This window comes from Corvus kubaryi, unplaced genomic scaffold (assembly GCF_017639235.1).
Source record: "Corvus kubaryi isolate FWS band 111438036 unplaced genomic scaffold, C.kubaryi_AGA036_p1.0 split3-37355, whole genome shotgun sequence".
Taxonomy (NCBI): domain Eukaryota; kingdom Metazoa; phylum Chordata; class Aves; order Passeriformes; family Corvidae; genus Corvus; species Corvus kubaryi.
The window spans coordinates 187,747-211,562 of NW_024582089.1; the positions used below are offsets into that span (position 1 = coordinate 187,747).

Below are 23,816 nucleotides of genomic sequence, written 5' to 3' on the forward strand. Positions count from 1 at the left end.
GTCCTGACCATGAAAAAAAAACCTGAGAGAAATTTTTAGCCTGGCATCTCATAAATGAGGAAGGCAAAGATCGACCTCCAGAAGCTGGGGGACTTTGCCAATTCAAAGGGAGCTTGAAAGTCTTGGAAAAATTACCCAAATCTGAAGGAATTTGAATTTTCCAGGAGCCCAGCCAGCATCCTCTTGCTAAAAGGACCAGCAGTAAATACTGCTGGCAGAGATCCTGGGAAATAGCAAAAACTTATGCCCGAAGCCTTTACCTGTCTGTCCTGGCCAGGTGACACCCAGAACATGCCAGATGCTGTATTCCCAGTTCAGGCAGACACCAAACCTTGTTCATTTTTTAGGATTAGGATTCAGGTGGGAAAAGAGGGAAATAGGAGGAAAAGCTTTTGACTGGGTAGAATGAGGTGCTCTGGTGAGGCACCTGGAGAGCTGTGTGCAGTTCTGGGCTCCACCTGGAAAGAGAAACATCGAGGGGCTGGAGCATGTCCAGGGGAGGGAATGGAGCTGGGGAAGGATGTGGAGCACCAGCAGCAGCTGAGGGAGCTGGGGGGTCTCAGGACCCATGGGTGGTTCATTGTAAATCCTCATCAGGCTGAGCAAAGGTCAGGGAGCATTTGTGCTTTTGTGGTACTCCAACAACTCCAGCAACCAGCCAGCTGAATATAGAGTATAGACTCCAAAGGTGTGGGCCAACAAGCTCTTGAATTTTTACAGTGCACTTCCACAGGAGTGGTGGCTACAAGCCCTGAATTTTGTGCAGTTCACTTCAATGGGTCCTCAGCTCCCACAACAAACTCCTCAGAGGAGCTGGCTCACAAGCCACGGTGCCACTACTCCATCTCCCCACTCCCACAACCAACTTCCATGCAGAGCACAGGATGGAATATGAAAACCATGTTTTGCCCAGGCAAAGCAAGGGAGCAGCTGAGGGAGATTTAAACTCCAGAGGACCCTGGGAACTACAGACCTGTCGGTGTCACTTCAGTGCCCGGTAAAACTGTGGAGGAGGTTACTGTGGGAATGATGGAAAACCACCTGAAGGACAACGCAGTCATTGGTCAACCAGAACAGCCTCATGAGAGGAAGGTCCTGCTTCATCAAACCTGATTTCCTGTCATGACAAGGTGACCCACCACCCTGCTTGATCCAGGAAAGCCAGCTGATGGAATCTTTGTGGGTTTCAGTAAACCTTTCAATGCTGTCTCTCCCAGGATCCTTCTGGACAAAATGTCCAGCTCACAGCTGGATGAACACATCATGGGAGGGTGAGCAGCTGGCTCACGGGTCAGGCACAAAGGGTGACAATGGCTGAGGAGACATCAGACTGGGGACCTGTCACTAGTGGGGTTCCACAGGGCTCCATCCGCAGCTTTGTGCTCTTCAACATCTTCATAAATGACTTGGATCCAGGACTGGAAGGGATACTGAGCAAGTTCACAGATGATACAAATCTGGGAGGAGCTGTTGACCCCCTTGAAGGCAGGGAGGCCCTGGAGAGAGACCTCAACGAATTAGAGGACAGGGCAATCACCAGCCTATGGAGTTCAACAGGGGAAGGTGCTGGATTCTGCACCTGGGATGGGGCAAACCTGCCTGTCCGGACAGACTGGGGAACGAGAGGCTGGAAAGCAGTGCCTGGAAAGGGACCCAGGGGTCCTGGTCAGTGGCCAGTTGGACCTGAGCCAGCAGTGCCCTGGCAGCCAGGAGGGACATCCCTGCCCTGGGGGGCATCAGGCCCAGCACCGATGGCTGGGCAGGGAGCGGATTGCCCCACTCTGCTCTGGGGCAGCCTGACCTCAAGGGCTGCGGGCAGTTTTGGGCACCACAAGATAAAAAAGACATTAAGCCATTGGAGAGCATCCAAAGGAGGGCAACAAAGATGGTAAAGAGCCTTGAGGGGAAGCTGTGGGAGGAGCAGCTGAGGGCACTTGGTCTGGAGGAGGCTGAGGGGAGACTCATCACAGTTACAATTTCAATGTGAGGGGAAAAGGAGGGGCAGACACTGATCTCTTCTCTGTGAGCAGGGACAGGACCTGAGGGAATGGTCTGAAGCTGTGTCAGGGGAGGTTTAGATTGGCTATCAGGGAAAGGTCCTTCCCCAGAGGGTGCTGGGCACTGCCCAGGCTCCCCAGGTCACGGCCCCAAGGCTGCCAGAGATCCAGAAGTGTTTGGACAACACTCTCAGGGACAGGATGGGATTGTTGGGGTGTCTGTGAAGGGCCAGGAGCTGGACTCTCCCTGTGGGTCCCTTCCAACTCAGGACATTCTGTGGTTCTGTGAAATAAAGACAGAAAAGGGGGAAGGAGAGAAGAAGAGCAAAGAGTACCACCAGTCCGTAGATCCCACCTCGTTCCTGGAGCTCGGCTTGTGAGACAAAGAAAGTGAAAGTGAAAGAGAGGAAAAAGAGAACCAGGGGGCCCAATCCACTTCCTTTCGTCGTTAAACCTGGGCAGCCTCTTATGTAAATTAGATTTTTCGTGCTGTTTTGTTCATGAATGCGCAGCCAATCCTTTGAATCCTCCTCGAGAGGGGGGACTGAGCACGAGTCTCTCCACCAGCAGGGAGTGAGTTGGCTCAGCTCCACGGAACCTTCTCCTCTGATCACACTTCTCCTGTTGTGACAGTCACAATGTCTGAGACAAATCACGCCTGTGCCTGATCCTCCGCAGGGGAGGACCTGGAGCAAAGGAGGCTCAGGGGGGACCTTGTGGCTCTGCACAAGTCCCTGACAGGAGGGGCAGCCGGGGGGGATGGGGCTCTGCTGCCAGGGAACAGGGACAGGAGGAGAGGGAACGGCCTCAGGCTGGGCCAGGGGAGGTTTAGTTTGGATATTGGGAAAAATTTCTTCCTGGAAAGGGTGGTCAGGCCCTGGCACAGCTGCCTAGGGCACAAGTGGAGTCACCACCCCTGGAAGTGCTCAGGGGATACGGTTTAGTGGTGGCTCTGTCAGTGTTGGGTTAACAATTGGTCTTAATGATCTTAGAGGGCTTCTCCAACCAAAATGATCCCATGACTCGGTGATTCTGGGCTGTGACTAGGATTACAGGTAGTGTAGAAAAATGGAAAGAGATTCACAAGCATGAATTTGGGCATGAGCAACCCCATTGATGAGTTGCTGGCCAGTAAGTACCCATGAGAGCTTGTGAAGGCTCCCTCCTGGGCTGAAACGATGGGGTGTTCCTCCAGATAACCTCCTGATGCAGCCCAAGGGTTGGATTAGTGCAGAATCATCTCAGAGCAGTGGCATGGACAGACTGGGACCAGTCATGGTGCCTTTGCCTGGTGTCACGTGCCAGACACTGTCCTCGAGTGTCCCCGTGACACCTCTGTCTGTGTAAGCCCACCACTGGTTTCATGGCAGGTTCCAAACTCAGTCTTTGTTTATAAAGAAACAGTAATTCTGAAGGTAATGTTTCAGGTGTATCAGGAGCCATAAAGATCAGAAGATGGTCTAAACCTTTGTGTCTTGAGCCTCAAGCTGTGCCAGTGGAGGATCGGGTTGGACATCAGGAGGAATTTCTCCATGGGAAGGGTGATCAGGCATTGGAAGGGGCTGCCCAGGGAGGTTTGGAGTGCCCATCCCTGGCGATGTCCAAGGAATGCCTGGATGTGGCACTCAGTGCTCCCTCCTGGCTGATAAGGTGGAGGCCATTCACAGGTTGGAGTCAATGGTCTTGGGAGACTTTTCCAACATGAATGATTCCAGGATTCTGTGGATGACTTCACAACTCAGCTCTTTGCCTGGATGATGCTGCGCATAAAACAGGAGAAGGATGATTGGTTTGGGTGTAAATTACCCTAGTGAAGAGGTGGACCTTGGGGAGAGTGGGTGGGTGACTCTGCTCACCCCCCTCCCAGCTGGGAATGCCTTCTTGGTGACATTTTGCATACAATTATTATTACCCATGTTAGCACACCATCATTATTATTATGATTGTTGTTGATCATCATCATCATCACTCTATTGGTGCTGGTGCATTTATCTACAGCAAGTCCAAACCTGTATTTCTGTTGTTTCAAAAATTCCTACTGTTCGTAAATTTGTGATTATGAAAGTCCTCATTGAGCAGGACCAGACTTGTGGTGCCCAACTGGTCGTGATCAGAAATTCAACCCAGCTGCTCCCAGCCCCTCTGAGGACCAGTTGGGACACAGGGGGATTATTTTCTGCCAAATTCCTATAATCTCCATGTGACACCAATAATTGTCATGGGCAAACACTTGGTGTTGGAAACATTCATTTAGTTTATTGCAAATTAAAATATATTTGGATGGTGAGAAATAAAGACAAGATTTAAACCACTTTTTCCCCAGGCTCAGTTTCACATCCCCTAATCTCTCTTTCCCTCCAGCCTGGGCAGTGCAGCGGGGATGGGGAATGGGGAATAGGGGATGTGGTCAGTCCATAAAAAAATCCTCTCTGCTGCTCCTTTTTCCTTGCATTTCTCCTGCTCCAGTGTGGGTGCTCCGTGAGATGGATGTGGTTCCTTCAGGACACAGCTACCTTCTCCTGTATTGCTCTGACACGCCTTCGTCACCACAATCTGGACATTCACAAATGTAGATACAAAAATGCTGCTAGCGAGGATTTTCTTGCTATTTTCTAAGTCTATGAGAAACTTTTCTCTCTCACAGAAGAGGTAGCAGAGTTATGTAAACAACCAAACACCTGCAACCTTGAAAAGTCTTGTTTATGGTATGGTAGAAAAATATTTTGACAATGGATGTTTTAGGATTTTAGCCAATCACCCCAAGGGGTGGCTGATCCTTTGTCCAATTAGACTATGAAGAAAAAGTCTATAAAAGAGTTTGTAAAATAATTAAATAAATCAATCTTGCTGCACAATTCCTGCCTGCTGGATCTTCTCTCCTCCTCCTCCCTACGGCTGCAGGACACGGTGATGTACCCTAGGGGCCAGGCCTGCGGTAATACGCAAATCTGGAGACTTTTGACTCATTCTCTTGATTGGGGTGGAGGAGGGTAATGGGGGATCCATTGATGGTGGAGTCCGTGGACATGCTCAAGGAATGACTGCCTGTGGCACTCAGAGCTCTGGTCCAGCTGGTGACTGGTCACAGGTTGGACTGGATGGTCTTGAAGTCTTTATCAGCCTAAGTGATCCTGGGATTCTGTGATCCTGGTCATGGAGCAAGAGAGAGAGAGGACAGAACATGAAAGGGTCTTCCAGTCTGTTCCCAAGGAACAACAGGAAAATCAGTGACAAGAGTCTCTCAGGCAGTTTTGTAACATCTCAGAATCCCAGAATCCCAGAATCCCAGCCTGGTTTGGGTTGGGAGGGACTTTAAAGCTCATCCTGTCCCACCCCCTGCCACGGGCAGGGACACCTTCCACTAGCCCAAGTTGCCCCAAGCCCATCCAAGCTGGCCAATCTTCATGGATAACACGACACTGAGCACCGTGTTTGGCCACACTGGTGACTGTCAGAGTGTTGGCTCTGGGCTGGGGAAGCTCTGCTGCTCTGGGAAGTTGGGATTTGGGCTGACATGGTCCTGGTTCACCAGGCAGAGGGAGAACGAGCCTGGCGACACAGATGCAGAGACACAGCTTCCAAAGCTGCTCCTCCCCACGTGGGGAGCAGCCAAACGTGTCCCCAGCATTTTGTGCCACTTTGGCAATTTATGGCTGGTGAAAGCAAAATTTTAACAGGTGATTTTGAAACTCTTCCCTTCCATGGAATAAGGAGTCCAACAGTGCAAATCATGGAATTGTTGAGGTTGGAAAAGCCCTCCAGGATCATCGAGTCCAACCTGTGGCCAACCCTCACCTCGTCAACCTGATAAGTTTTACATAGAATATAATATATAATACATAATACAAAATATATAAAATTATCATATATAATATATTATATATTATATATTTCCATAATATATAAGCACCTTTGATATATGTATTTATACACTTGTGTACACACACATTCACGCCTGTAGGTCCATGTGTTTGTACAGACTCTTTATCCTAATGTTACACCACAGAACACTTAACAGTAGAGAATGTGATTTGTGTTATTTATGCTCCACAAATGCACACACTGCCAGGCACTCCTTCATTTCTCCCTGCAGCTATAATAACACAGAACATACAACAAAATCCCCAGGACAGCTTATATCTGCCACGTTCTGTGTGTTATGCAGAGTATTATTTGTATTTATTTTTAGTATTACACCCCTCAGAGTCATGCTGTTGCCTCCTGTTGGGTACATGCTGCTACACTGGAATGTGATCTATCATTTTATATATATGTGTATAAAAACCCCAGCCTCACACAGTCTCCTTCTATGTACACATGTATATCTGTAGTCTGTGCAGGCTGACGTACCCCTTCTCAGAGCCTCTATGGAATAGAATACAAAATTATATTTTATATGTATATATATGCTTTATGTAATCTATAATACAAATTATATAATATATAAGAGCATAGTAATTATAAATTGTTATTATTTTTTATTATGTCATTATTGATCACTTTCATTTCAATGTATTATTTTATCACCATTAATTATATTATTAAATCATTATAATATTAGATGATATATTACATTTCGTTATTTATTTTACATATATTATATATAATATATAAAGCTCACTGGGTGTGTGCGTTCACCCCACTCTGACACACACCAGTCCTTGCCCATATTATAACACGTATTTGCATATGCAAATTGCCTATTTAAATATCCGCCCGCCCTCAGCGGTGCTGTCCCGCGGCCAGTCCGCGGTTCACACACACAGGAGCAGGGCGGTGCGGGTGCCTGTGGGCGATACCGGTGCCCCCGGTGCCCCCGCTGCCCCCCCCGCCCCTCCCCGCCCGTTTCCGCCCGCACCGGAAGCGCCGCCCCCGCTGTGCCGCTCGCGGCCGCCGGGCGGCGCCACTTCCCGGAAGCGGCGTGCCGGAAGCGGCGGCGGCGGGGGCGGGGCGGGCGGAAGTGACGCGAGGGGCCGCGGCGGGGCCGCCCCGCCATGTCCCGGAGCGCTGAGCAGCGGCCGCACTTGTGAGTACGGGCGGGCCCGGGGGTTCGGCCGCGCAGGGACGCCCCGCCAGGTACGGTCCCGCCGCTCCCCGTCCTGCCGGGACCCGTGCGCGGAAACGGGAGGGCGGGGGCGGCGGCGGCGGCCCCGGCGGGACGGGCGGGGGGGCAGCGGGGAGGGCGTCGTCCTGTTCCTTCCCTGCCTTTCCGTTTCTTTCTTATCCCTTCCTTTCCCATCCCTTTCTTACTCATCCCTTTCTAGCCCTTCCTTTCCTTGTTCCTTCTCTTCCTTTCCATTCCCTTCCCTGCCCCTTCCCCTTCCACGCCTCACCTTTTCTTTCACCTTTTCCTTCCCTTTCTTCCCTTTCTTCCCTTTCCTTCCTTCCCTTCCTTCCCTTCCTTCCTCCCTCCCTCCTTTCCTCTCCTGTTCCCTTTCCCATCCCAGGCGGTGCTGAGCAGGCTGGGGGCGGTTCCAGCCCCGCTCCACGTGCGGTGCCGTCTCCGGCTCGATGCCAGTTGTGTTTTGGCTGTGTTTTGGTTGTATTTTGGCTGTATTTTGGCTGTATTTTGGTTGTGTTTTGGTGTCAGGGGCTCTTGGTGTTCGTTGTCGCTGCGGCCACATCGCGGTGAGGGTGGGGTGTGCTGGAGGCAGCCGGGAAACGGGGAGTGGGGATATCAGAGGAATTGAACCTTTCACAGTCATGGAATTATTTCCCTTGGAAAAACCCTTAAAGGTCACTGAGTGCAACCATTTCCCCAGCACTGCCGTGTTCGCCACTAACCCGTGCCACATCCACTCGTTTTTTGAACACTTCCACAGATGGCTTCCACTCTGTCCTGGGAAGCCTTTGCCGGTGCTTGGCCACCCTTTCCATGAAGGAATTTTCCCTAAATCCACCCTGAGCCTCCCCTGGCCCAGCCTGAGGCCGTTCCCTCTCCTCCTGTCCCTGTTCCCTGGGAGCAGAGCCCGACCCCCCCGGCTGCCCCTCCTGTCAGGGACTTGTGCAGAGCCACAAGGTCCCCCCTGAGCCTCCTTTGCTCCAGGCTGAGCCCCTTTCCCAGCTCCCTCAGCCGCTCCTGGGGCTCCAGACCCTTCCCCAGCTCTGTTCCCTGCCCCGGGCTCTCTGGGGCAGCTTTACCCATCAGGTCCCTCGTTAGGATCGCACCGCGCGGGCGTGGCTGTGCTGGGATCTCCCTCTGGGACGGTACCGGGAATTCTGCGGCTGCTGCCTCTCCGTGCCTCCAGCCCCGGTTTGCGCCGGGAGCTCAGCGGGCCCCGCGGCTCCAGCCGTGGTTTGGCTCCCGATGCCTTTCCTTGGCTCTCTGGAGTTCTCAGGGTGCTCTGCGTGCTCAGGGATGAGTTTTGGGTGATTTCTGATTCCCGGGGCTGCCGTGGGATCCCCGTTGGGTGATTTCTGACCCCCGTTTCTGGTCAGAACCAACGGGGTTTCTGGTCCCCGTTGGGTGGTTCTGATCCCCGTTGGGTGTTTTTGATGGTCGCAGATTCCACCAGAGGTTTTGTGGCTGGAGGAGGATCCTGTCACGGATCAGGAGAGCTGTGGTTCAGAACAGAGCACAGCGAGCGTTTCCTGGCAGTTTGCACATCCACAGCTATCTGTACTGCAGGGAATATTCCACAGTGGATGAAAGAGTTCCCAGAAACAATTACTGTCAAACAGAAAGTGGTTTTTCTGCCGTTATTGAAAGCTTCTGGTTTAGGGTAAAACCTCAGGCCATTAGAGATGGCTTGAACTGAAATACTGGTCAGGATTCCTCCAAATTCAACATCAATTTCTTGATTTCCTTTAGATGATGGTAATGATAATAACAATGATCATTGTATATTATTTAGATTATATGTTACTATATATTTAGTATTGTCATTACTATTATTATTTTATTACAATTTTCAGATGATCCATAGAATGAATGCAGCTATATAAAATAAATATATCTCAACTACAATCAATTATTCCAATTGACAAGAAGTTGTTACTTTGCCACTCCCTGGATCCAACTGAACCCATTAAGATAAATTCTGTTGCTTCTCTGGAGTGGCCCATAGTCCCTGGTGATTTCCTCACATTTGTAGGTGAAAGTTGTGCCTAAAGGAACAGTTGGGAGTGAAGGCAGATGGAAAAGTAGCTCATTTCTTCCGAGGGGGATTGTTCCTTCTGACGACTTTGCAGGGAAATTGAGCAGTCTGTCTCTTTGATCTCTGCTGATGCGGTTTTTAATGGCACAGTCAGGATTTCTGTGGGAATTGTGCTGGTGGTTGCACTGCATTTGGTGAATGAATTTATTTGGCAGAAAAAAGTATTCCGATTTTCTGAAAATATTCCAAGGGTGTTTTTGTTAATGGAAGCATAAAGGACAGAGGGTGAATGCTTAAATACTCGATATTTTGTGGTTTGTGCTGCTCACTGAGAGTAATGAACAGTGAGAGAAGTTTAGACAGTAAAACTGCTGTGTCTGGTCAAGAAAACAGGAATTCTGGTGAACTGAAGGAAATGTAAATTATTCTTATTATTTTTCTGTCTTGAAATAAGTAAGTAAAGAAATAAATCTCCCAGTTTCTTTCTGTTCTCTCTGCTTTCCTACCTTCCTTAATGCCACATCCATAGGGAGGTGTTGGTGTTGCTGCACACAGACTGTTCACTGAAAGAAATCTCCTTTTTGGGTCCAAAAAATGTCATCTGGTTGACAGATCCCTCTATGAATGTCACAGAATTTTATTTGGTTGTTTTTATTGAATTTGGCCATTTCTCTGGTGATATTAAATAAGGTTTCTACCAGTCCACCATTTTTTAATTCTTCCATTAACTTATTTGTCTCAAGTTTTGTTCATGGATCTGCCTTAGGCCTTTCTAAAGTATTGTAACAACACAATTATTTCTGAGCACTCATATATGAGATTTGAGGAGGTTTGTTCTTATGGAGTTGGGAAGTGAAGGAAGGTGAAGAGGAGAAAGAAAACTCTACTTCAGTAACGATGGGAGAAATTCCCAAGGACAACCTGGCAGGATACAGATTTCCTGTTGTCATTTTTTTTTAGGAAAAGAAATTAACCTGTTCTTTAACCAAATTAATCTCACACCCTAAAAAAGGGGATACTGAGGGAGTTTTTTTCATTCTGATTAAGAGATTCTTAAAGATTCATTAATTCAAAGAGCAGTGACCTGAAGACTGAAGTAAAACAACTTCTACCTCTCCTCTTCATCCCTCAAAAACGTATGGAGACAGTGCTTTATTTTATTCTGGTAACATGAAGCTTCCTCGTGGTTATTTCTTTGTATCACCCCGGAAAAGCTTTATGTGAAATTGCTGCAATGAAGCCTTTTTAACTCACAGTGCTGGAAACGTGCAGTGCTCCTTTCTCTCCTCAGTCGAAGATGTTTGAGTCAATTTGGGTGAATTCCACTTCTTGGTATCTCACTGGACTTTTCCTTCTCTCTTGCCTATCCTTTAGCTTTTTGTCATTCTCCCAACGTGTAAATACCTGATACTAGTTTCAAGTTAAAGAATGTTATTTCCCAGAAAATGATGATTTTGGGGTGTCTTGCACTTTTTCATGGAGATAAAAAGCTGCAGTTGCCTTCTGTAATCATGGAAAGCAGAATGATCTGAAGTTCAGGCAAATGAGATTTTTTACTGGTGCTTTTTTCCCCCAATCTACTTTAAAGTTCCTGTTTGTAGCACAGTCAAAACCAGTTTTTAAGTCTGTCAAGATGGAGGTGAATGGTGGTTCCAGGTGGGAACGAGGATGTGAGCGCTGGAAACTGGCAGAGGAAAATATTGATGCAAATATATCTTCAGCTCATCTCTCCCTGTTTTTCTTGCTTCCTTTCCCTGTGATCTGCTCCCCCTCCTCTTGCCCAAAAGTTAGAAGTGTTCCCTTGCTTTGACAGGTGGAGGAACGAGCCTCTTTGGAGGTTTCTTCTGCCCCTTGGTGCCAATTTGCAGCCGTAGTTAGTTGGGGTGCAGGTAAGTGCCTGTTTCTCTGTTCAGCAGCTCCACATTTGTGGGACTTGCTGAAAAATTCCTTCTGGATTTGCTTTTACTTCTTATATATAGAAGCAAAGTTGAGGCTGTAGACCATGGAGTTATTAAACAAGTATTGAGAGATTCAAAGCACAGTCCAGGAGCTGCTGCTGTTCCTCATTTGCATTGTCAGTAGTGCTGGGAGGTTTAAAGTGCTCCAAAAGTCTTTTTTCTCTGCTTTAGTTATGTTCAAACACACAAATATTTCTACTTCCTCTTCATTTAAGCAAAACTGTTTTCTGTCAGACTGTTGCCTGTCAGTGCTAGTCCATCTCAACTCTCGTTTCTGATGCCAAAACATCCAACTCCCATTTTGCTCATAAGCCCTCCTGTGACAGCTTCCATTAGGAACCATGTGGTATAATGCCCATATTTTAATTTTCAGCACCTTAAAACCAAAAATACTGCAGAATTTCCTGCCCACTGCACTGATACCTCATGTAAAAATCTCCATTTTCATACCTTGTGCCCAGAAATGAGGCATTGTACCAAAACACTGGGGGTGGGAGTTAATTCCAAGGTCACAGCAAGGAGGGCTCTGTGTATCTGATGGCTTTGTGTGTTGGGCAGACAGTAGTGGGGTGTTTGTGTCAGCCCCCAGGGGATGTGACTCCCAGCAGGAACCGCCCAGCTTTGGGAGTGAAGAGCACTCCTGTGACTTCTCAGCAGGTGGGAGAAGCGAAGGCTGGCTGACCCCTGAGCAGCCACAGGGCTGGGATGCAGGACTGAGCTCTCGGGCCCTGCTCCAAGCTGAGTCAGAAGCCCAAAAAAGACAGAAAAAATGCCCATTTCAAAGCTACCTGACAGAAAGCAGAACACAGCCCTGATGTCATCGCGGTGGGACTGGGAACTGCTCCCATGTCCGTGGTCTCACAGCATTTACTGACACAGGAAGTCGATGGGATGGACGTGGTGCTCTTGGTGACTCCAGCTGGAGTTGGCAGCTCTGCTTTTTAATCGCTCTGGATCTGCTGTCACAACTTCCAGTGATTTGGTCTCTTCTTTCTCAGTGAGGGCAGCTTTGTTTGCCCACACGTGTCTCTGCAGTGCTTTGGGCAGTAGATTGTTCTGCTCAGAGTCCAGGAGTTCTTTGCAGAAGAGCCTGCATTGGGCAGACTCCCCTGGAGTGGGAGAGGTTCTTTGTCCTGCCATGGACTCGAAAAATCTTGGCATTTGGAGCAGTCACAACTAACTTGTGTTTTGACAAGATCTGTCTGTCTCTTGGTGAGTTCTTACTTCACCTGCAAGAAATCTCTGTTTTCTCTCCAGATGTCCCTGGTGCTGTTTCCATGTGTTCCTCCTTGGTTTTGAAGCCTTTTCCTTCCTAGACTTAGACTTCTGTTCTCAAAAATGTTTATAACCCAGTATCGTTTGATAGTTTTCCATCTCTTTGAGGATGAACCACCTCTGTGGTCTGTATCTGCCTCAAGAATGGCCAGGCAGGTGCCAGGGAGGCACAGGAGCCACCTCTTCTACAAAATAAACACATCCTGTTTCCAAATTCCTTTGTTGTGTCTGAAGTAGTTTCTGCTTCTCTCTTGCCATGCAGCTACTCTGCCTGTATTCTCCTGAAGCCTTCCTGAAATTCATAGTTCATAGCACTCAGGAGGGTTAGAAATAGTAACAGGGAGATGGGAAAGGGGAAAATAAGGCTTCTCTGGGAAATTGGGAGGTAGTGGTATCATTTTCAGAATGAAAGGCCCTGTGAGGGGAAGAGGAGGGTAATGTGAGGTGTTTTCTGGGGTCTTTTAACTTACTTTTAATCTGAAAAAATGTCATTTCTTGCTACTCTGGGGTGTAGAAGCTGGACACTATTTTCAGACAGTCTGAGATGGTCTGAAATGGAAACCTGGGTAGGTCAGTAGGAAGCTCCTGAAAATTAACTCAGGTATTTTCCAGGAGTTAATCTGCTTCAGCCCTGGGTGTAGAGTTCACTGATGCTCATGAATTAAAGTACCTGTGCTCGTTCACTTACACTGCCTTTCATTTTTCTCTCTTTTCCCTTTTCTTTGTTAAGCATTGCAGGCTGTATGTACCGAGTCGTTCAGACAACGGGACCAGATGGAAAAAACCTTCTGAAATTGCTTCCCATTTCTAAAACTTCTGGAAGCTTTGTGCCAGTAGTTCAGTCTCCAGCCATGCCAAATAATTCTAACGCAAATGTTTCTAGCCCAGTCCATCTTACTTTTAAGACACAGCTTGGCAATACTGCTGCGCCTTCATCTGTTAAGATACCTATTTTCCAGCCTCCTAATCCTGGAAAGATTATTCTTACGAGGACATTAGACAAGCAGGAGAGTGTTAGGACAGATTCTGAAAAGGAAAGCTCGATTCCAAGTGCAGCTGCCAACGGCCAGAGCAGCTGTGTGTCCGTGGATGGAGTGTCCTTGCAGAACGTGGCCATCACGAGCTCCTCTCACCAGAGCAGCACAACCTACATGGTGGTGAACACCAAACCCGTCCCAGTGACTGTCAGGTCTCCAGCACTGCCCTCTGGACACCACCTCCAGATTCCAGCTGATGCAGAAGTGAAATCTGTCCCAGCCTCTCTTTTGCCACCTTCAATACAGCAAAAAATCCTGGCAGCTGCAGCCACCAACGTGTCTGGAGGGGCTGACAGTACAAAAACGCCGACGGTGATTTACGTGTCACCCGTGAACACAGTGAAAACCTCCCAAGTCCTGCCCACGCACTTGCAGAGCTTTTGCCCCAAACCTGCCACGGAAGTTTCAAAGACACTGATAGTGACAGCTGCCCAAAAGGGATCTGGTTCTTCTCCCGAGCCAGTCCCATCCGAGGGGCAGCAGTGCCAGCAAACTCCCATGAAATGGATCGTGCAAGAAACTGCCCCGCTCTCAGCAGCTTGTCTCATCCCTGTAAAGTCTTCAAATAATGTGGCTTCCAAGATCCTGAAAACTTTGTCAGACACAAAGAATGTAGAAGTTAATCCTGCAAATATTTTGCCACTCTGTTCTAACGGTCCTGGTGGAAGCCAAACCAAAATCACACCTTTAAAAGATAATGCTCTGGTCATGTACAATGGGAAAGTCTATTTATTGACCAAAAGAGGCTCTGATGTTCTGTCAGCCCAGGCTGACAAACAAACATCTTCCTCTTCTGATGCTTCACTTAAAAAGGAGACACCCAAGCGAATTGGTTCTGCTGAAGTCAATAAAATAACCAGTAAAGTGGTCAATCTGGTGTTGTCAAAAAGCAAAGGAGTGGTGCTGTCTCAAAAAGACCCAAAACCGTGTACAGTCTCCAAAAATTCATCACCAGTTGGCTTAAGAAATGACTTAAAATCCACACCTGCAGCTCTGCTGACACCAAGTGCTAGTCAGCAGGATTCCAGTGTAATGCAGAGACAGAGTTTGCCCTTCACCAAGAGCGTTTCTTGCAGTGGAGCGACCCCAGTTGCAGCAGTAGGGGTGCAGGAAGGTGTGTGGCAAAGTGGCAAAGACCTGAGTCATTCCCCGAGGGCAGCAGGGCCTGTGTCACCTCAGGCTAAGCAGGAATGTGCTGTCAGTGAAGACTGGCCAAAGGTAATAAATCATAAACATGCCACCCCAGTGTCTGGTCAGTGGTTCTGTGGTCCTGGTTTTAGGTGGATAAAATGGCTCTTGATGAGTTCACACATTTTTGTAACCAGGTATCCTGGAAATGCAGCTCTAAGGTTGGTTCTAGTCAATAAATGGCCTATTTCCTAATAATTTTGCACTGTGCAAGTGAGAAATGCATAGAAAAGAAAGGGGCAGAGGTAAGGTAGCTTTTGATTTCCTCCTGAGATAAATGATGAGCAATAACTGAACTCCAGGGAGGCTGTTCATGGTTTGGGCTCTTGGATGTTGATGCCACACGCTCACAGCACAACCTTAGGGCTGTAGGGGTGATGTAGGGTAGAGAAAGTCAAGTTTGCATCTCACAAGAGGAGAGCAAGTTGGAAGAGCAGAGTTTGTCTTCCAGAGACAACTCTGGTGTGTAGCACTGTCGGCTCCAGACTCCACTTGCTCTGACAGCCACAGGCAGGAGCTGTGTTTCCTTCCTCCCCTGCCCTGGTGGGGAGGGATCCACCTCCTTCACTCCTGGCTCCACGTCAGGCAGAGGGAACTCTTGAGATCCTTAGTGGCTGCATTGACATATTCTTTTAAGATCATAATGTTGAAAATCTGTTAGAAGTTGTAGGCCTCCAATCCCACAAACTCCCCATGCAGGATTGGTGGTCACGTTTTTAGTAGCTCCAGAGGCCAGGATGAATTTGTTTCCAGGGAAAAAAAATAATTCTGAAACTTGTTTGTGTTGTCCAGGCAGAACAGAAATGTCAGCCAAGTGTATTTTTGCAAATTTTAGACATTTAATTATTGCAACAGACTGTAAGACTTAGCTTTTTTATTGTTCCTCACCTGAAAAATGGTTGAAATACCATTTATTTTCCTCAGTGCTGTGTGATGCCAAGTGTCAGCATTTGCATTTGCTTTAACCTTGGTGAGAAATAGCAAATTTGGTGCTCTTGTCCCTAAATTTGCAAACCCCTGGATTGCAGAGTAAGGACACTGCCTGCTCTTCCCTCCTCTTTCTTTGCTATTTGAAGGGGTAGAACAGATGATTCTCTTGTTGCTTCTTTTATTTTTGTGGTTGCTGGTTGGCCTGGACATTTTCTGGATGTTCCACAATGTACTTGGAGTGTTAAATAACGAGTGTTAGACCTATGATAATTTGTGTATAATTTATCACAATTGGCTTATCTGTGTTAAATGTTACCTGTGTTAAATGTAGCTCTTGGAGAATGGCAGACAAAATAAATGTTCACCTGTCTTTCTAGTACCTATTTCTTGTATATTAATATATTTTATCTATTTATATGTAGAGAGAGAGAGTGAGAGAGTGATTGATGGCTCTCTCACTGCTTCTGTATTTCAGATCCAATGTCAAAAGATGGATTCACCGGGAAAGGTTATTCAAATCAAACACCAAGAGCACCCACACTGGAAACAATACTTGGAATTAAGGAAAAAATTTGGTCTCTTTAAGGAGGAGAGAGTTTACCTTACAAGAATACCGTTAAGGGCCGTCTGTGAGAATCCAGAAGAAAGGGTTTGTTCCAGTGAGAGCTTGGAAAGGAAAAATGGTTCTTGCAGTTCATCCTCATTGGATGTGGAACTAACGAATCATCATCAGGAATGTGTTAAAGAGGAAAAGGTATCTGGGATTTTTCAGTGCTAAACACTCAGAAAGCAGTGTATGTTCAGTCAGTGCAGAGCTGGGGGTGTTTGGAGCCTCCCACCTCTGGATTCACCAGGAGAGTCAGGAGTTGTTGGGATCTCTGTGAGAACTTGTTTGAGATTTCTGTATGATTCGAGCACCATCTAGGAATTTTTATCCTCATTTTTGGGTTCTGGAGGAAACTTGAACAACAGATTCTTTGGAGAAAACTGTCCCTGCTGGTGGTGATGGTCCTAGTTGGAATAGGGACCAGACCTTGGTATCCTGATTTATATTTAACCCTCTGCAGATGGTTGTGTTTGTCCAGCAGTGCAGGGGGTACAGGCAGAGGAATGGGTTTGTTAAAAGAAATTTACTTGTAGATCTGTCCAATCTTTAAAATTACAAATGTTGGTTTGAACTTTGTCATTGGTTGGGTACTTCTGGAAGGAAGAACTTTCATGTTAATGCATGGAAAGGATTTTATCCATCCAAGTATTTCTTTTCAGCCACATTTTCTTCTATGTGGTTCTACTCAACTCAGTCAAAGACTTTCTCAGGTTTTACTAATTCAGTGCTAATAATTGGGCAGATCCATGGCTGCTGTTGACATTCACATTAGCTTTAACCCATCCATCCCAAGTGTCCAAGGCCAGGTTGGATGGAGCTTGGAGCAACCTGGTCTTGTGGGAGGTGTCCTTGCCCATGGCGGGGGGTGGAATGGAATGGGATTTAAGGTCCCTTCCAGCTCAAACCAGGATGTGATTCCATGATTCAAATAATAAAACATCTGGGAGGAATTGAATCTGATAGTGGACATTACTTCTCAGATTGATGTTTTTGGAAATGTAGACATGAAGAATTCTTCTACACTGAATTTTCCCATCAAATTAGAAAGGTTTTGTCTTGCAGTAGTGTTAACTTAAACAGCCACAGGCGATGATGGACATGCCCAGGAAAGGCAGACATGCGGTGTTGACTAAGGAGGGAATTCAGTGTTCTGGAATTGTTAACTGGGAATCTTTACTAGAAAAATATCAAATGCAGAAATATCTTTGTTCTTTTGCTGAAGGAAACTTCTTCCAGGCAGTAATTCTAAAAAGCTTGCAACAAATAACTCGTAATTTGTGCTTAGAGAACTTGGTGTTATAAAGTAGCTGATGCCCAGTTTAACAGAAGTGAATTTTGTCTGTTTCTGACTGTGCAGATAATTGTGGATCTGGAAGAGGATTTGACTAGGAAAAGGAAATCCTCACCGTTGTTGGACAGTGGCAAGAGAAGGAGAACCTCGATCAAATCAGCCACAAGTCTCAGTTTAGAGATCACCAGCTCAGGTTCCAGTGCACTTAACAGGAGTGTTTCACCTCCCCCAGCCTCACCAGAGCCAAGTGTTCCCACCGGCTCCGCTGGAGCGTCCCGAGGGAGGGACTCAGAGCAGGACACGTTCCCCAGGTACAGTGACACTACCCAGCCAGGGATTTCAGTTTTAGTGACTTCTGAAGAGGATACTTCGGTTCTGGAAGGTTCTTTCCGAGATGATGCCTTCCCTGTGGCTCCCCCGGACCTGGATGAGACAATACGGGATGAAAAGATCAAGCGGCTAAAGCAGCTCCTGCGGGAGCGGGAGGCGGCGCTGGAGGAAATGCGTCGGGAAATGCAGCAGAGCTAAACCCCCCCCCCCCGGAGATCCCAACCTTGTGCATCACCTCTTCAGTGACTTCAAGAGGAAATCCCTTGCTTAAATGAATATTTCTGGTAGATGGAAGAACTAGGTGAAGTTTAAGTATGTGTGTATTTAGAGAACTCTAGGTTTTTGTTAAATGCCAGAAATAAGAAACTTGGACCATCAAATTCTACTTCTGGGACACGATCCAAGAGCACAGACCAAGGGCATTTTTACCAGCACATTCCCCATATGATGAATAGAGGGGTTCTGTATTAGTCTTAGCAAATAAACTTTCCCCTTTGGAATTCCATGGCCTGGCTCTTAGAACCCGAATGCAAATTGCAAACCCCAGCTGTGGATACTTTTTTGTTTGTTTTCCTCATGTGCATGAGAATTTTGATGAATTCCTGAAAACTGTCAATTTTCAGAAAAGGTCAACAGTCAGTGGTTAATAAATGCTATTTAAAGGATCTGGGAATTAGACTTTAGGCAGTAACAATGCAGATATTTATACGAAACCTTTTGCAGATGTGAGGACAGAGGCAGGAGGAGCCCTGTGACAGTTTGGATTCATGGCTCTCCCTGTCATTATTGTGAGCCTTTATAAGGCCATGGCCAGCTGTGCAATGTGGAAATGTGGTTGTGGGGTTCTTTTGGAAGGGTGGGATGTATTTTTTTAAACAGAATTCTGTTAATAATAATTGCTTGAAGCTAAAAGACTTGTTTATCCCTGGGTGGTATCTTTAACAATCCTTAATGAGTGTCTTTTAATTTGTTGTTGTTTGAACATGTCTCTTGCCACCATCAGTTGATGGTACCTTAGTTTGCCTTGTAGGAGGGGATGTGCCCTCAGACTGTCTTTACATCCTAATTTTTGTAGAACTTTTTGTGTGTTTTCCCACCATGCTCTGTTGTATCTGTAGGGACACCTTTCCTTGCCCTCTGTTGTTCATGTCTCTGATCCTTGCAGGTTCCTTCTGCAGTTTTTCAGTTTCCCTTCCACCAATTAATAACTTTTTTTGCCAGCAGAGTTTGACATTGTTTTGTTCTTGTTTGTTGATGTTTATGTTAAACATCACCAGCCCCAGCAGAGCTCCGCTGGGGATTTGTGTTCATGGGAGGTTGTTTGTTACTGTCCTTATTTCTGGTTTTATTCTTATTTTGTTTCATTTTAATCAAATTTTCATCTGCAGAGTTTTCATTTATTATCCCATGGATGCCCAGTTTATCTGTAGGGTTTTGGTGGAGGATGGATGTTTCTTGGGGAGCTTCGACTGTCTCAGTCCCATATTCCTTAATTATGTAAGTTTTGACAGTGTGAAAAATTCCAGGGGATTGAAGAGGCAGGAGGGGTTTTTATAAGGTAAGAAAAAGGAAATTCCTGCTCTGAAAAATCACAGAATCAGAGAAGGGTTTGGGGTGTAAAGGGACTTTAAAGCTCATCCCATTCCACTCCCTGCCAGGGGCAGGTCCACCTTCCACTATCCCAGGTTTCTCCAAGCCTCGTCCAGCCTGGCCTTGGACACTGCCAGGGATGGGGAGAGCTTGGCCTAGACCAAGGTGATGGACCAGCTGCAGGTGGGTGAGGAGAGAAGGTGAATCATGGAAATAAACTCTGCAGTGACTGAGATTGCTCGGTAGGAGGGAAGTGTGGTGGAACAAGCAGGTCAGGGTGGTACTGTGGGTATGCATGGGCTCACCTTGTATGGAATGGGTGTTTTGTGACAGAATTGACCTTGGCCAGGTCCCAGACACCCACCCACCCAATCACTGCCCTCCTGCGGGATGGGGGAAAGTGGAAGGATGGCATCGTGGGTGGAGAACAAGGCAGTTTAACAGGTCAAGCAAAAGCTGCTTGCGCAAAAAGCAGAATCAGGATTTGGTCACCACGTCCTGGCAGTGCAGAAGATCGGCCCTTCCCGGGGTCTCTGTGTGCAGCGTTCGCTTGAAGACAAACACTGTGACCAGAAACGTCCCTCCATCCTCCTGCTGCCATAAAGCTTTTCTTTGCTGAGCATGGCCTCCTGTGCCATGGAATATCCCTTTGGTCAGTCTGGGAGGACTGTCCAGGCTGTGTCTGTTCCCAGCTTCCTGTCCATTCCCGACTTCCTGTCCATTCCCGACGTCCTGTCCATCCCAAGCCTGCTGGGGGGTGCACAGTGAGAGAAGGAGAAAACCTGGATGTTGTGGGAACTCTCCTCAAACCATGGGGGTGTGATCTGCAGTCTCCTCAAAATCCCAAACACAGCATGACATGGGGCTGCTTGAAGGACATTGACTCCATCCCACCTGAAAGGATGAGGTGGGAATCAGGAAGTAGATGGAGGCAACCTTGTGTCTGCTGCTGCAGTCACCTGGTGGATACTCTTCCAACAGGCTTTGCTCACTTACTGTCCTCTAACAAATGTCTTTCCTCTATTTTCCAATGATCTTCAAAAAAATAAGGAAGCCAAGTTCTCTTATCCTCTCGTTGCACTGGAGGATTCCAGCACTGACATTCTACAATACACCATCTTCTTTCTCTCAGAACCTCTTTTACCCTAACAAAGTGGTCCATTTGCCTGGTTCTTTGTAGAGATGATAAAATACTCAAAATTGGGAGAAGAATCGTCACTGCAAAATTTTGAAGAAATGTGACCAGGATTTGGTGGAAGAAGGTGAATGGGCTATGTCCAATATAGTGATGGAAAACACCTGGTGCAGCTCAGAAAAAGAGTGAAACCAAGTATGGAAGAGAGAGATCTTCCTTGGAACAACATCAGTGCAAAGTTGGAGGGCTCACTGAGAGCCAAGAGAAGCCTCTTGATGTGCTGATGGGGGAAAGTTGTGCCAGGAGGAGCAAAGGGGTTTCTGACAGCCAAGGACCTTGAGGCTGTTGGAGCTGCCCCTCGTCCAGACTCATCATCTGCAGCATGGATTGGATTTTGCTGCCCTGTTCATCCTTGAACTCCCATGATCTATGAAGAGTCTATGAAGAACTGGAGTTCTGGGAATGCTGGCTGCCACCCCAGGACTGAAGGTGACTGGTGGCCATCCCTGAGTGCAGCCTGGCTGGCAGGAAGGTGTCACACACTGGGATTATTGCTGTGCTAAGTACATACGAACTCCATGGATTTAGGATATGCATTAAAACTGTTACTCCAAGCAAATACCTGGGAAGAACCTTTTAGGAATTTCAGAGTGCAAAGAGCAGAGGCAGCAGTGAGTGCTGGGCAGAACAGATCAGGAAGCAGAGATGGTGCTGGGCAAGTTGCCAACATCAGCCAAACCTGGCGCCTTGGGGTCCCTGGCCAGGACTGCCCCTGTGCCTGTCTCCTGTACTGCAGACTCCCCACAGCCCCAGCACTTCTGTGTGAGGCACAAACCTTCACAGAGCTCTGTCCCAGATGTAGAATTGTTGGATCATTTTTAGGTTGGAAAAGACCCTCAAGATCATCAAGTCTGACCTAAACCTGAGGTAGTCGAGCCCAGCACTGACCCAGACCTGGGCGTTGCCGAGTGCAGCCCAGGAAGCCACGTGGGGGTGGCTTTCAGGGGGTCTGTACCAGGAACAGCCGTCAGATGAAGCTCTGGACAGACAATAGCGGTGTCGTGTTCACAACACTGCTCCTCATGAGGGGCTTCAAGCACGCCAGTATCTCTTGGAGGGACAACACACGGAGCATAATTGATCCAGGAGGTTCTGGAATGCCTTGAGGATAAACTCCTTCTCCAAGTGAGAGAGGAGCCAGCAAAGGGAGGAGCTGTGCTGGACCTTGTGCTCACCAACAGGGATGACTTGGTGGGGAATGAGAAGCTCAAGGGCAGCCTGGGCTGAGGGAACATGGAATGGTGGATTCAGGATCCTCAGGGCAGCCAGGAGGGCACACAGTGAGCCCTGGGATTCAGGAAAGCTGTTCTCCTCTTCAGGGATCTGCTTGGTTGAGTCCCATGGGATAAAGCCCAAGAGGGAGGAGGGGCCCAGGATGGCTGGCTGATATTTAAGGATCACCTCCAAGCTCAGGAGCAACGCATCCCAAGGACAGAAACTCCAGGAGGCCTGTGAGGGTGAAGAAGGAGCTCCTGAACAAACTCAAAGAGGAAGCCTCCAGGGCGTGGAAGCAAGGACAGGCAGCCTGGGAGGAATACAGAGGGAGTGTCCAAGCAGCGAGGGATCAGGTTAGGAAACCTGGAGCCCTACTAGAGTTAAATCTGGCCAGGGACATCAAGAGCAACAGAAAAGCTTCTATAGGTACATTGGTGAGAAAAGGAAGACTGGGGAAAATGTGGGCCCTCTCCAGAAGCAAACAGGACACCTGCTTACCCAGGCCATGGAGAAGGCTGAGCTTCTCAGCGACGTTTGTGCCTCATCTTCACTGGGAAGTGACCCAGTCACACCTCTGGAGTCGCGGGGCAAAGGCGGGGACTGGGAGAAGGAGGAACTGTCCACAGTGGGAGAATCAGAGAATCCCAGAACCTTTAAGGTTGGAAAAGCCGTCCAAGGTGATCAAGTCAAACCTGTGTCATCGAGCCCAGCCTGTGACCAATCCCCACCTTGTGACTGAGTGCCGTGTCCAGGCATTCCTTGGACACCTCGAGGGATTGTTACTGCATCACCTTCCTGGCAGCCCCTTCCAATGCCTGACCACCCTTTCCATGGAGAAATTCCTCCTGGCACAGCTTGGGGCCATTTCCTCTCCTCCTGGCCCTGTTCCCTGGCAGCAGAGCCCGACCCCCCCCCAGCTGCCCCCTCCTGTCAGGGACTTGTGCAGAGCCACAAGGTCCCCCCTGAGCCTCCTTTGCTCCAGCCTGAGCCCCTTTCCCAGCTCCCTCAGCTGCTCCTAATAGGACTTGTGCTCCACACCCTCCCACCAGCTCTACTCCCTTCTCTGGACTTGAGAAGGTCAGATTCAGGAGTATTTAAGGAATATGAAGGTGCACAGGTCCATGGAACCTGATGAGATGCATCTCTGGATCCTGGGGGAACTGGCAGAGGAAGTTCCTAAGCCACTCTCCATCATATCTGAGAAGTTGTGGCTGTTTGGTGAAGTTCCCACTGACTGGAAAATGGGAAATTTGACTCCATTTTTCAAAAGAGAAATAAGGCAGATGCAGTGCACTACAGGCCAGTCAGTCACACTGGTGTCTGGCAAGATCATGGAGCAGATCCTTCTGGAAACTAGGCTAAGGCACATGGAAAAGAAGGAGGTGATGGGTGACAGCCAACATGGCTTCTCTGAAGGCAAATCATGCCTGACAAACTTGGTGGCCCTGTATGATGAGGTTACAGTGCTGGTGGGTGAGGGCAGAGCGACTGACATCATTACCTGGACTGTGCAAAGCATTTGACACTGTCCTGCAGGACAGCCTTGTCTCAAACCTGGACAGACGTGGATCTGATGGGTGGGACACTCAGTGGATAAGGAATTGGCTGGATGGTGGCACTCAAAGGGTTGTGGGCTGCAGCTGTAGACAAGGGGAGCCCAGTGACAAGTGGTGTCCCCAGGAGTCAGTGTTGGGACCAGCGCTGTCTTTGTCGGTGACAGTGGGGTTGAGGCACCCTCAGCACGATGCTGACAGTGAGATGCTGGAGGGAAGGGATGGGGCATCCAGAGGGACCTGGATGGGCTGGAGAGATGGGATCGTGTGAACCTCATGAAGTTCAACAAGGCCAAGGATGAGATCCTGCCCCTGGGTCGGGGCAACCCCGAGCACAGCTCCAGGCTGGGGATGAACAGATCAGCCCTGAAGAGAAGGACCTGGGGGCATTGGTGGATGAGAAGCTCCACAGGAGGGACTCCATCAGTGATGAGGGAAGGCCTGCAGATGTCATTTTTCTAGACTTCTGTAACCATTTGCCACGGTTCCCCCCCAGTATCCTTCTCTCCATTGGAGAGATGGATTTAACGGGTGGACTGTCAGGTGCATAAGG

The 23,816-nt window shown here is 48.0% G+C and overlaps 1 protein-coding gene across 3 annotated transcripts; it reads left to right on the plus strand.

Annotated features, from left to right (window-relative positions):
- Positions 1–6,942: 6,942 nt before the first annotated feature.
- LRIF1 (ligand dependent nuclear receptor interacting factor 1) lies at positions 6,943–18,935 on the plus strand. Of its 3 annotated transcripts, none has more exons than XM_042015992.1 (5): positions 6,943–7,023; positions 10,908–10,983; positions 13,058–14,582; positions 15,958–16,236; positions 17,447–18,935. In XM_042015992.1, the coding sequence occupies exons 3-5, from the start codon at positions 13,071–13,073 to the stop codon at positions 17,906–17,908; spliced, it is 2,253 nt and encodes a 750-aa protein (XP_041871926.1). In that variant the 5' UTR covers positions 6,943–7,023; positions 10,908–10,983; positions 13,058–13,070; the 3' UTR covers positions 17,909–18,935. The 3 variants fall into 3 exon arrangements, with proteins under 3 accessions (XP_041871926.1, XP_041871925.1, XP_041871927.1); XM_042015993.1 differs by having other exon boundaries at positions 6,987–7,073; XM_042015991.1 differs by lacking the exon at positions 10,908–10,983 and having other exon boundaries at positions 6,953–7,023.
- Positions 18,936–23,816: the final 4,881 nt, after the last annotated feature.

Excerpts from the sequence above, each read along its gene's own strand:
- LRIF1 (XM_042015991.1), top strand. The coding sequence starts at position 6,992 with ATGTCCCGGAGCGCTGAGCAGCGGCCGCACTT. Across the intron at positions 14,583-15,957 it reads TCAGTGAAGACTGGCCAAAG|ATCCAATGTCAAAAGATGGA; the intron begins GTAATAAATCAT and ends TCTGTATTTCAG. Across the intron at positions 16,237-17,446 it reads AATGTGTTAAAGAGGAAAAG|ATAATTGTGGATCTGGAAGA; the intron begins GTATCTGGGATT and ends CTGACTGTGCAG.